This window comes from Penaeus monodon, chromosome 2, assembly GCF_015228065.2.
Source record: "Penaeus monodon isolate SGIC_2016 chromosome 2, NSTDA_Pmon_1, whole genome shotgun sequence".
Classification (NCBI taxonomy): domain Eukaryota; kingdom Metazoa; phylum Arthropoda; class Malacostraca; order Decapoda; family Penaeidae; genus Penaeus; species Penaeus monodon.
Genome location: NC_051387.1, coordinates 17,603,243 through 17,615,742, shown reverse-complemented (window position 1 = coordinate 17,615,742; position 12,500 = coordinate 17,603,243). Strand labels below are relative to the sequence as shown.

At 35.4% G+C, this 12,500-nt stretch overlaps 1 protein-coding gene across 1 annotated transcript in view; it reads right to left on the bottom strand.

Annotated features, from left to right (window-relative positions):
• LOC119581376 (cullin-associated NEDD8-dissociated protein 1-like) overlaps window positions 1-6,819 on the bottom strand; it is a 23,325-nt gene extending 16,506 nt beyond the window's left edge. The window contains exons 1-3 of the mRNA XM_037929700.1: window positions 6,671-6,819; window positions 2,221-2,390; window positions 452-665 (exon numbers count right to left, since the gene is read on the bottom strand). Coding sequence (XP_037785628.1) covers window positions 452-665; window positions 2,221-2,390; window positions 6,671-6,712 — 426 coding nt within the window. The 5' untranslated portion in view covers window positions 6,713-6,819. The remainder of the gene's footprint in view (window positions 1-451; window positions 666-2,220; window positions 2,391-6,670) is intronic.
• Between the last annotated feature and the right edge of the window lie 5,681 nt (window positions 6,820-12,500).

Genomic DNA, 12,500 nt, shown 5'->3' with positions numbered 1-12,500 from the left:
GGCTCTGCTAGTGCTTAGCCACAAAGGAGTCAATTAGTAGACCTTGTGACCTTACCTGATTTCACCTTTCCTTGACTTGGTAGGAAAAATGTATTTTCTACTAATGCTATGAATATCAATGGTGTTTTATTGTAGAAATTATTATTACTATAATGTTATCAACATAAGTAATAGCAAAATAAGATAATGTAAAATATTTTCATATATCAATGAAAAGGATAAATAGGTGAGACAGGAAGTACTCATAATTGGCTCATTGGTACAAGTGTAGCCATCTATGTGTAAAAACAATTAATAAAGTAAACTCACAGTGGGCATGGCATGTACATACATGCCATGCCCATCGGCATTTGGTTAAAATTAGAAAAACACACAAAATATATAAATCTTATTTTGTTGTGCTTTAAATATACCTTAACAAAACATTATGAGAAGTTTATAGAATACTAACCCTTACTATTGCTTCTGACAGTCTATCTGTAACTCTCTTACAAATGTTGGCGACTAATGCTGTGGAAGAAGCTGGCAACTCATTGATCACGGTCTTGAGAGCAAGAGAAGACATGTCCCTTAGCTGTTCCCTGTCGCTGACCATGTGGTCACAGAGGGACTCCACAATTGAATAAACATGAAACTCCTTCACTTTGTTCACTAAAGGCCCCAAACTGGAAAAAAAAACAATAATAATTAATGATGATGACAATAATAATAATAATATTTACAACAACAAAATAACAATAATGATAAAGATGAACAACAACAACAGTAATAATCATCATAATATAAATAAGGGTAAAATACAATAAATAGTAACAAGCAAACAAATCACTTTCATATTATTCAGAATGCAAAAGCTAGAGAACAAGCTTGATTTCCTAACAACTTCAAGGATCTTGAGTGGCATTTTTCACTTCAAATCACCCACATTGATAAGCTCTATCTTTGATGATTAGCACAATTTTTTTTTTTTCCAATCAACACAGACAAGACTGAAATACAGAAATTTAATTAAACTGCAAAAATTAACCCAACTTCAAATGATGCTCCCTATAAAAATCCTCCATACATAAAATACACCTTTAGATCAATGGTGAATCAGTCTATTCAGCAAAAGAAAGTATGTTACAGTACTTGAATCCCCACTGAAAAGTCACCATATTTATGTTACATTAGCAGCAATACTTACAGCATAGAACTTTTGTTGTATGAAAGGAAGACTAAAAAATCTAAAACAAATCCATCATAGCCAAATACGTAAATTTTGTTTTATGCCATTACCCCATAAGAGGAGGTTTTTATATAGTTACTGACATATTAATTAACATCTTTTAATTAGCTTCTGTAAGGATGCATTTCTGTACTGTGTACACTTTAGGTGTGCATCATGTCTAAATGAAAGCCTCATATACAAATATAAATTATATATCATTCACTAGCCATTCAGTCCCCATACAATATAATGATCATATCATGATAAATCTTAAAAATATACAAATATCTAAAAAGAACAACTACATGCATAAAAAGATTTTCAAGGTTTGGCAGTCACAGTGTTCAAGCAAATGGATAACAAACTCTTAAGATCAGCTTTTATCTTTGACTTACCATGAGATTTCAGCCTGTGGGATCTGTTACATGACTACAATAAAAATAATCCTTCACATGACTAAGGGCTTTTACATACAGGCAGTATAAAAAACAGCTATATCGACATGTGTGCCAAATACACCAGGGGCAGAATGTAAAAGAAGGAAAATCACTCCAAACAGTTTAATTTCATGCTCTGTCTTCCCAGTAATGTATGACAGACAAATGTAGGGATATGATTGGTATTTATCATATATCCATTCATCAATTTGCCATACTGTCATGTCTGACCTTTACAGTAATCTTTTATCACATGTTTCTTTGGCATTCCCCCTCATGCAACTAAACATTATCATTAACATGAACCAAAACCTAAGCCATAAATTCTAAGTCAAGTGCATGAACGGAAGATTCAAATCAGCCAAGTCACTATTCAAATTCCCCTTCTCCATTTAAGTGAACGCAAATCACCTTGAGCATCCTGATTCTAAAGTATATGCTATCGATAGCTTCCTTCAGTAAACCCTGAAGCTCTACTTGCAGGGTGACCTTGCAATGACTCAACAGGTATAAGTCTAAATTTATCCTTTTTTTTTTTTTTCCAACCAGGTCTTTCACTTCAGCTTTACTCACCATTTGACTGCCAGGTTCTGTACTTCTCCATTTTTGTCTTCCAGTAATCTCAGCAGCATTCTCACGACTTTGCGCTCGGAATCGTCATCAAGCTTGATGGAATCTTTCTGGAGTTCTGTCATTAGGTCGTTTGTTGCCATAAACCTGTAGTCCTTATCCGTACTGGTCATCTGTGGATATTGGAAGACGTTAATGGAAAGGTAGGACTAATCTATCTTTAATAAGATTTTTGAGGCCAAATAACCAGGTGAATTAGCTGAAGACAGGGTGAAAAGGATATAAAGTAGGAGCAAGAAAAAAGCATAAACAACAACAAAAATGAGTGATCCTTTTTCCGACTCATAACATATCTTTCAATAAATAAAAGAAACTCATGCTGTGTCTGCATATACCTGGAAACCTTTTCCTGAGCTAAATCTAATGGGAATATGTGTTCCTTATTTCACAGCCCTTACCCTCTTACAACTTTGCATTCTCCTTTTTTTTCAAGAATCAAACACACATATATAAGCCTTTGTCTAAAAGAGAGAAAACAGAAAAAAATAGATAAGGAGGTAGTGTTTGACAATTATTTGCTTTAAAAAAGGTTCAGTTTATTAGATAGCACAATAAATTAACTTTCCTTATTCCAGCACCCCTGGAACTTGGCAAAATGTTAAAAGAAAAGTAGGTGAAATTCTAATGAAGAAAAGTACAATCTCTGAAACTATTCTTTTCTTAATACATACCCTGTCCCTCTTCTGTTTACAAGATGGTAATTTAACCACTTCACAGTAGGCTACAGGGTACAACGTAACCTTTCAGGTGGGCATATTTTGAAAAATTAAAGTCTCTAGAAAACTTTATGTATTGCAAAAGTAGACAGCATGGATATATTGGCTGGAGTTGAGGTCACAAAAGAGGTCGAAGGTTGCATTGTAGTTTTGACTTTTTACTCAATGTGGTCACCAGGTACACTAACTGGGTCCACAGTCAATGAATGACAATGGCTGGTGGGAGGTTAGGGATGCCAAATAGGACTTGTGTATCCACACACTCTCTGTTAATTTACTTCCAAGTCCACAAAACAGTAAAACTTAATATCACCTGCACTTAGACAATCATTCGCTCTGGAAGGATTGAACATTAAAAAAAATAATCAAAACTAAACAATTTATGCCATAGCAAATTAAATCCTAAATACAAATGATTCTTCCCTGAGCTGCTATCTGCATGAATTCTTATAAAACTGGCATTACAAATAATAATAAATAGTTACTATCCCTACTTTTATCATCATTGTCATTTCCAATACGTAATCTATTATATGTATACAAAAACCAAAGGAATTAGCAAAACAACTCAACCACTTCTGCTTCAGAAAAGAATCATGTGCCTGCAAGTGAGATACCCTGTTGAAAATGGAATCCTTAAAAGCACAAATAAAAATTTCAGTGATTATATTTCACACAAATAACTCTCACTTATACTCCAATAACAACCTGAAGTGAAGCCATCTAATGATATAGAGCCCATGAACTATCTCTGCTTAAATAAACAAAGTTCTGTATTCAACCTATTCAGAGCTCATATTTTGCAGATCATTATACATTAGTCCAGCGTAAAGGTAGTCTTGTCACACTGACGATGTCTAATAATAACATTACTAAAATAGATAAATATTCCATAAAGTACAAAAGACAACTTGTTGTAATAAAGGCAGAACTATAATACTGGAGTTATGGATTTCAAAGATATTTATCATGTTATGATTTTCTTCGTAATTATATTGGATCCAATTCTAAACCATTAGTTTCCACTCTCAGCAAGTCCCATCTTCTTCCTGCAGATCTGTGTTCCTTTAGAATGCATAACAAAAAAAACAATCACATATTTCCTTTATTTGAAATAGAGAAAAACATTTAAGGTACGGTGCCTGTTTAAGCTCACAGGTAAGTTGTTCCCTGCAAGGCAAGATATGGCGTAGCATTTGCTGCAACCTATTTTCTTCATTTGTGATGTTATACTGTGCCTGCCCAGATCATATCGTATCAGTAAGTGTATTTTTTCCCTCTCTTTATGACACTGTCCTTAGGTTTTCCCTATCTTAGTCAAGTCCTTTTGTAAATACATACCGTGCTTCTCGTTAAAGCTACTCACAAACAAGTAAGTAGCCATAGTCTCCATGCCATCTGTACTACAACATTTCATTTTCATTACAGCTATTTGGGTAAATGTTTAAAACCCTTGGTGCTGGATGACATGACTGGGACATCATGAAGAATTCTAGACTTGCACCAGATGATGTGACTAGGCAACATGCAGAGACACATGTTTACTACCTGGTAACTTCATCTGAACTTCAGTCTACCACATAAGTTCAAATCAGCCTCTATGAAACATGGCCTGCTCATACTGAATGTCTCTGAAAATAGGGATTTGTGATTTTACACACTTGCACTGATATAGTTTTTGCTTCTTTTTGTGCTTCATTTTCTTCTATGCATTTTGACAGGCACTCTCTGGTGGTAGTTTATCTGGCACACACAATAAGACACGCTCAGCAAGAATGTCAAAATATGAGCAAAAGATACTCTGCCGCAACAGGTCAGAAACACCTGCACGTCCACTACTGGCCTTTCCTGATCATCATGACCTACACCTGCTGGCACTTCAGCAATAGCCAACATACCTTCACCATTTATGATCTGGCACGATAAGAGCTTACAGGCATCTTGGTGAAGGAACCAGTCCAAGCTCACTTTTTATAGAATATGTGCAGTGAAGGTCTACTGTCCTTTCCTAAAGTATGTAACACAGATGTCATGGTGTTTGGGTCTGAACTTGTGGGCCACAGATCACATCATATCAAGTTTCAAGTGAATTTAGAGGGGAAACTCCTGTGTCAGACTGCCGTATAATACCAGATGAACAATACATATTATTGACAGATCAACTAATTCTATGACACTTTTTATCTATGCCATATCCCTTGCTAACTACAATAAAAGTACTAATATAAAATCTTAAATGGTAATTCTTTACAATACAGATGCACTCGCCAGAGACAAAGTCTCCAACCCCACGTCACAAAATTAATTAAACACTTGAAGTTGCCATGACTGGGTATGCACTATAGGCACTACCCAAGGGGAGGGTTGATGGGGGATTCTCTCCCCCCATACCCCCAGGAAGCACAGTTTTTCATCTTGGTTTGCACGGCAAAATGGAGCTGAAAAACGGGAATACCAAGCCTTCTCCTTTCTCCTTTAGTTGTGGTGTTATCATTTGTGTCTGCAGATTATTTCTTGTCGTCTACAAGAATCATCTTCAATTTAATGCATCCATATCGTAAAGATTAACCTCATACATAATACATCCAATACTAATTGTGTCACTCGATCTCAGTGCCTCTGCCAAAAGCCAAAAAAGAAACCATCATGCTCATTCAGGCACGATATAAGCTTGGACCTATTTCCTTACTAAGAAAAATCAATTTCTCTCATTTGAAAAAGCAAAATTTCCCCGTCTCTGTTGGCACCTGGCCTCTGTATCGGGGGAAGTCGCTGCAGGTGGATTCCGAGTTTACAAAGCCTCTTCTTGGCAGACAATAGAAGAAGACGCTCAGGCCTACGACACGCGAGAAATGCGTCACAGAAGAAAAGTTACTTTACTGGTTTATCAATCAAATATAATCAGAAGAAAAAAAAAAAGCCCTTTTTAAAAGCCACTGCATCTAGAAATATCAACTTCATTTAAAACATTACTGTTATCACATACGTAAATTTGCTATAAACACATTCAATGCATTTTTCGTCCCTGTCTATGGCAATTCTCAAGGCAAGGTCAGTCGCCAGTTTGTGAAATGGCGAGACTTGGTTTCATGTGAGAGAATTTGAAGTTTGGAAAAATGAAACAAACTATCTATTCAAAACGAAATAGATGAAAGACAACCAAAATGAGGCAAAACTAACACACACCCCTAAGACAATGATCAGAATGAGGATCAGGAAATGGTAACAAAAGGTAAACAACCAACACAAAGCAAGAAAAATATATAAAAAAGAAAAAAAGAAAAAAAAATCAGCATGACAGATCTGAAAGCGTTCCATACATGTGTGGTTAAATTGTCACGGTGATCAATCTCCGAGGAAAGAAAACCACAAGAAACGAAAGCAGGAAACGGAAGAGAGAAAGAAAACCAGAAAAATATAAAAAGGCTGGAAAATAACAACAATGACGATGACAATTTTAATCGCGAGATGACGTTCTCCCTCTCAATAAAAGCAGCTTCCCCAACTACAGTTATGACGCTAACAAATACTCTTGACAACAAAAATTGCAACAAAAACAAAAACAAAATTCCCTTGCCAACAAAAACAAAAAAAAAATCACAGCAGACGCCATGTTATTTCTCTACTTATCTCCCTCTTAAAATCCTTTCCATCTCGTTAAAAATCCCCTCTCTTACCTTCTCCAGAAGATTGGCGATGTGGTACGAGACGCTCGCCATTTTCTCGTTTTTTTAGTCAAAGAAATAAAACAAATTCGAAAATTCTCTTCTCGACCTCCTCCTCGATGCCGATCACTTGCATTTCCGAGAGAGACACTGGATTGTTTATTTCGAGGAGAGATCTTTTCGGCTACGGTTCTTCTTCTCTTTTGGAAATAATCGAAATGGTAATTTATTATGTTTAGTTTTTTGGTATTATTTCTTGACTTCCGTTGATCTTTTGGGAATTTTGTTTTTTTTAGCGAGATTGTTGATATGAATGGAGGGGGTATTTTCCACGCTAGAACGAGTCTTTTTCAACCTGTTATATTTACGTGATTTTTGTTAATTATTTTTTACATTTCTGTAGCTTACAGGGATTCTATGTTTTTGTTTTGCATACCTCTAATAAGTGCATTTCTGAGAAGAACTCATCCGAGGATGGAGACTTCTGATTGGTCGTCGTGGTTGGCGGGCTTTTTGAAGAAGGTTTTCATTCACGATGCTTATTTGCATCTCTTACTTTTACCGCACAGGTAGTTATAAACTTTTAACGGCACACGAAGAATGTTCATCTAAATTCTGCACTTGGTAACGAAGTAAATTCGATAAGCTAACTTAATTACTAACTTCTTAAAAGGGGGCGTTACCCCCGACTAAAGTATTTCCCATAATGTTCTATATTTTCAGTCTACCGTTGAAATCTCTCCGCTTTTTTATTACCTATTTTCCTTCTTCATTTCCAAAACAAACTCACACGTCTCATGTTTAGAGTTTATTTGTTTTTACTAAAACTAGTAATATTCACTTTTCATTTCTTTCAAAGAAGAAGGAAAATAACTTCCTTGCTTTTATGTGTATTGAGAGTATTTCATTTCCTCTGTGTGTGTGTATGTGTGTGTGTAGGTAGATAGATAGATAGATAGATAGATAGATAGATAGATAGAGAGATAGATAGATAAACACATACATACACAAACACACACAAACACATACACACACACACACACACACACACACACACACACACACACACACACACACATGTGTGTGTATATATATATATATGTATATATATATATATATATATATATATATATATTATATTATATAATATATATATATATATATATATACATATATATATACACACACAGACACACTCACACACACGTGTGTGTGTGTGTTTGGTGTGTTTGTTTGTATATATATATATATATATATATATATATATATATATAGATATATATATATATATATATATATATATATATATATATATATATATATATTATATATTTATGTGTGTGTGTGTGTGTGTGTGTGTGTGTGTGTGTGCATTTATATATGTATATATGTATATATATAATATATATATATATATATATATATATATATATATATATATACATGCACACACATACACACACACACACTCACACACACACACACACACACACACACACACACACACACACACACACACACACACACACACACACACACACACACACACACACACACACACACACACACACACAGATATTATATATATATATATATATATATATATATATAAATATATATATATTTATTTTTTATTTATTTATTTATTTTTATTTTTTTTTTATTTATTATATTTTTTTGTGCATACATTCGTATTTTTTTTTATTTTTCTATCCCAACGTTATATACCCCTTAATAGAAAACCGTATCCCCATTCCCATATAATCTCCTTTAAAATTTCAAAATTTTCTTCATCTACCTTCCCTTTCTTTTTTTCCTCCCCCCCCTCCTCTTCTTTCTCCTCTCTCTCCTCTTCCCTCTCTCTCTCTCTCTCCTCTCTCTCTCTCTCTCTTCTCTCTCCTCTCTCTTTTCCCTTTTTCCTCCCTTCTCCTCCTCTCCTCTCTCTCCCCCCTCCTCTCTTTTCCCTCTCTTTTTCCCCCCCTCTTCTCTATTATCTATCTATTATCTATCTATATATCCTCTTCATTTTTAAAATCCATCATTTCTTTTCACAAAAACTATCCTCTCTTCCTTTTCCCCCCTTTTCCCTCTTTTTGTTTTTTTTTTTTTTTTTCCCCTTCTTTTCCCCTCAACTTTTCCTCTCTCTCTCCCTCTTCTCCCTCTTCCCCTTCTTTTCCCCTCAACTTTTCCTCTCTCTCTCCCTGACTGCTCTATTCCCACTCACTAATAATAGCCTTCCAGCTTCACATACACAGCTATAGGAAGAAAACAATTATTCATGTAACCCGCCTTCCGTTCGAATTGGGTTGTTTATGTAAATTTTCGAAATGAAGTTATGCAAAACAAGGCGGGGAAAATGGACAGCAGGGGGCGAGAGAGAGAGAGAGAGAGAGAGGAAGGAGAGAGGAGAGAGAGAGAGAGAGAGAGAGAGAGAGAGGAGAGAGAGGAGAAGAGAGAGAGAGAGGAGAGAGAGTGAGTGAAAAAATTGGGGGAAGAGAGAGAAAAGGGGGAAGGAAAAGAAGGAAAAAGAGAAGAGAGAGAGGGGGAGAGGGGGAAGAGAGGAAGAAAAAGAGAGAGAGAGAGAGAGAGAGAGAGAGAGAGAGGGGGAGAGAGAGGGGGGTGTAGATAGGTAGATTGACAGATAGATAGATAGATAGAGAGAGAGAGAGAGAGAGAGAGAGAGAGTGTGGAGAGAGAGAGCGAGAGAGAGGGGAGAGAGGAGAGAGAGAGAGAGAGAAGAGAGAGGAGAGAGGGGGAGGGGAGAGAGAGAGGGGAAGAAAAAGAGAGAAAAGAGAGAAAGGAAGAGAGAGAGAGGGGGAGGAGAGAGAGAGAGGGAAAAAAGGGAAAAATTTTAGTAGATAATAGGAAAGTAGTAGATGAGAAGAAGAGAGAGAAGAGAGGAGAGAGAGAGAGGAGAGAGATAGAAGATAGATAAAGAAGGAGAGGGGAGAGAGAGAGAGGGAGAGGAGAGGAGAGGAGAGAGAGAGAAGAGAAGAGAGAAAGAGAGAGAAAAAGAGAGGGAGAGAGAGAGGGGAGGAGAGAGAGGAGAGAGAGAGAAGAAAGGAGAGAGAGGGGAGAGGGGAGGAGAGAGAGAGAGAAAAGGGGGAAAAAGAGAGAAGAGAGAGAGGGGAATGTAGATAGTAGATAGATAGGAGAGAGGGGAAGAAAAAAGGGAAAGAGAAAAAGAGGAGAAGGAGAGAAAAGAGAGGGGAATGAGGAAGAGAAGGAGAGAGGAGAGAGGAGAGGGGGAGAGAAAAGGGGAGAGAGAGAGAGAGAGAGAGAGAGAGAGGAGAGAGAGAGAGAGAAGAGAGAAGAGAGAGAGAGAGAGAGAGAAGAAAAGAGAGAGAGAGAGAGAGAGATCTCTTCTCTTCTTCTCTTCTCTCTCTCTCTCTCTCTCTCTCTCTCTCCTCTCTCTCTCGTCTTCGCTCCCCTTCGTCTCTCTCTCTCTCTCTCTCACTCTCTCTCTCACTCTCTCTTTGTGTGTGAGCGTGCTTTTATAAACTGAGATCCAATGAATATATGAAATTTTTTATAGTTTATTCTTCACTAGAAGAAAAGTCAGAAAAAATATATACAAAATTTGTAAAATTATGGATTCCCCCCTTTTATAGTAAATGTTCCCAAAGCAGATTTAAAACTATGAGAGAAATGCCGATCTTCAGCTTAAAATTGACTGAAGCGATCATTTGTCACGAAAATACTCTAGAGTTTGGGCGTAGGGGATTACAGTGCACATTCTGATGGGAAAATAACTTCACGAGAGAGAGAGGAGAGAGAGGGGAAGAGAAAAGAGGAGAGGGGGGGAAAAGGGAGAGAGGGGAGAGAGAGGGGAGAGGAGAGAGGAGGAGGAGAGAGAGAGGGGAGAGAGAGAGAGGGGGAAAAAGAGGAGAGAGAGAAAAGAGAGAAGATGAGAGAGAGAGAAAAAGAACCCCCGAACCCGACAGAAGAAGACAGGCAGACAGACACACCACAAAACCACACACACCACAACACCCCCACACACACACACAAAAAAGGGAGAGAGAGAAAATTTTGAAGTTTACTTTAAACCTAAAAAAATCCATGAAAACTAAAATTTAAAGCCCAGGGAAGCATTACGGGGAATTTGATTATTTCTACAAACCCAAAAAATTTTCCCCCACGAGCGATTTAACCCGGAATCCCGGGGCCCCCTTTATTAATGTCTAAAAACAAAATGCTTTCTGTTCATTTTTATAACGACGAAAAAAGGCTCTTTTTACATATTGGTTTAGGTATGTGCCCCATGGTTGTCACGTCCTGGATATTATTAAGTTTTTTTATTCCAAAGGCAAATCTTTTTAAAACGAAACCCCGAAAAGGAACTAGACTTATGGGCGGGCAAAAAAGGGAAAATTTTATAAAGCTGCAAACATGTATGTAAAAATTTGTGTGTGTTTTGGGGTTGTTTGTGTGTGTGTGTGTGTGTGTGTGTGGGGTGTGTGTGTGTGTGTGGGTGTGGGTTTTTGGGGGTGTGGGGTTGGGTGGGGGTGTGTGGGTGTGTGTGTTTTGTGTGTGGGGGTGGGTGTGGGTGGGTGGGTGTTTGTTGGGTGTGGTATTTTTTTTATTATTATTTTATATATTTATTTTTATATAAAATATAATATATAAAATAAATATAATATATATATTATAATATATATATTATTTTTATATTATATATATATATATATAATTAAATATATATATATATTATATATTATATATGAATATAAATATTTTTAAAATATATATTTTATATTAAAATATATATGCGTGTGTTTTTGGGTTATATATATATTAAAATATATATAATATATTATATTTTAAGTATATTAAAATATATATAATTTCTATCTATTATCATCAAATCTTTTTAATTCTATCTATCTATCTATCTATCTATCTATCTACCCTATATATATATATAAAATAAAATTATATATATATATATCTTATATATATTTTATAATAAATATTAATAAAATATATAAACTTTTATACTTTTAAGATGTTGTATTTTTTGGGGGCTTCATTAAATCAATCCTTTTCCTTTTTTTTTTGCCCCCGAGTGTGCGCTTTTTTCCTCATGAATGGGTTGAGAAATTTTTTTATACAGGCGCTCTTTATTTCATGGGGCATGAAAGTGAAATTTTAATGGGTTATTTTTTATTTTCTATATCGCATGTGTATCATCGTATATGTTGTTGGGTAGGCGCATGATGGCGTGCCGGGGTGAGCGTGCGTGTCTGTATTATCCGTAACAAAATTCCCAACGGTTTTCGAGGCTTCAAAGTTTCAATAGGCTTCGTAATTTATGCTGAGCCTCCCCTTATCATTTACGTATTCACTAATTTATAAATAACTTTTATTAGTGTCTAAAAAGATACTTGACGGCTAATTTATTCAGCCTTTTCTGAGTAGTTTTTCATAAAATGTTGATGCTATGGATAATAAGGATAATGATGACGGTAGTGATGATAATGATGATGATTATGGTAACCGCAATGGTGAAATGATAATGATTATGATAACAGCAATAATGACAATGATGATAATAATGATGATATTAATAATAGTAGTGATAAAAGCAGTAAAATAGCAGTAACAACAAAACAAAGAAAAATAACAACAATAACAACAAGGTATAATATGATTAAAATAATATTGATTATTATCATCATTAAAATAATGATAATATCAATACTACTAAACTTCTTTTTAATAAAAAACGGAAAAAACAATGGGTGATGATGATGATAAAAATTTAAATAATTTTTATAATAATAATAATAATAATAATAATAATAATAATAATAATAATAATAATAATAATAATAATAAT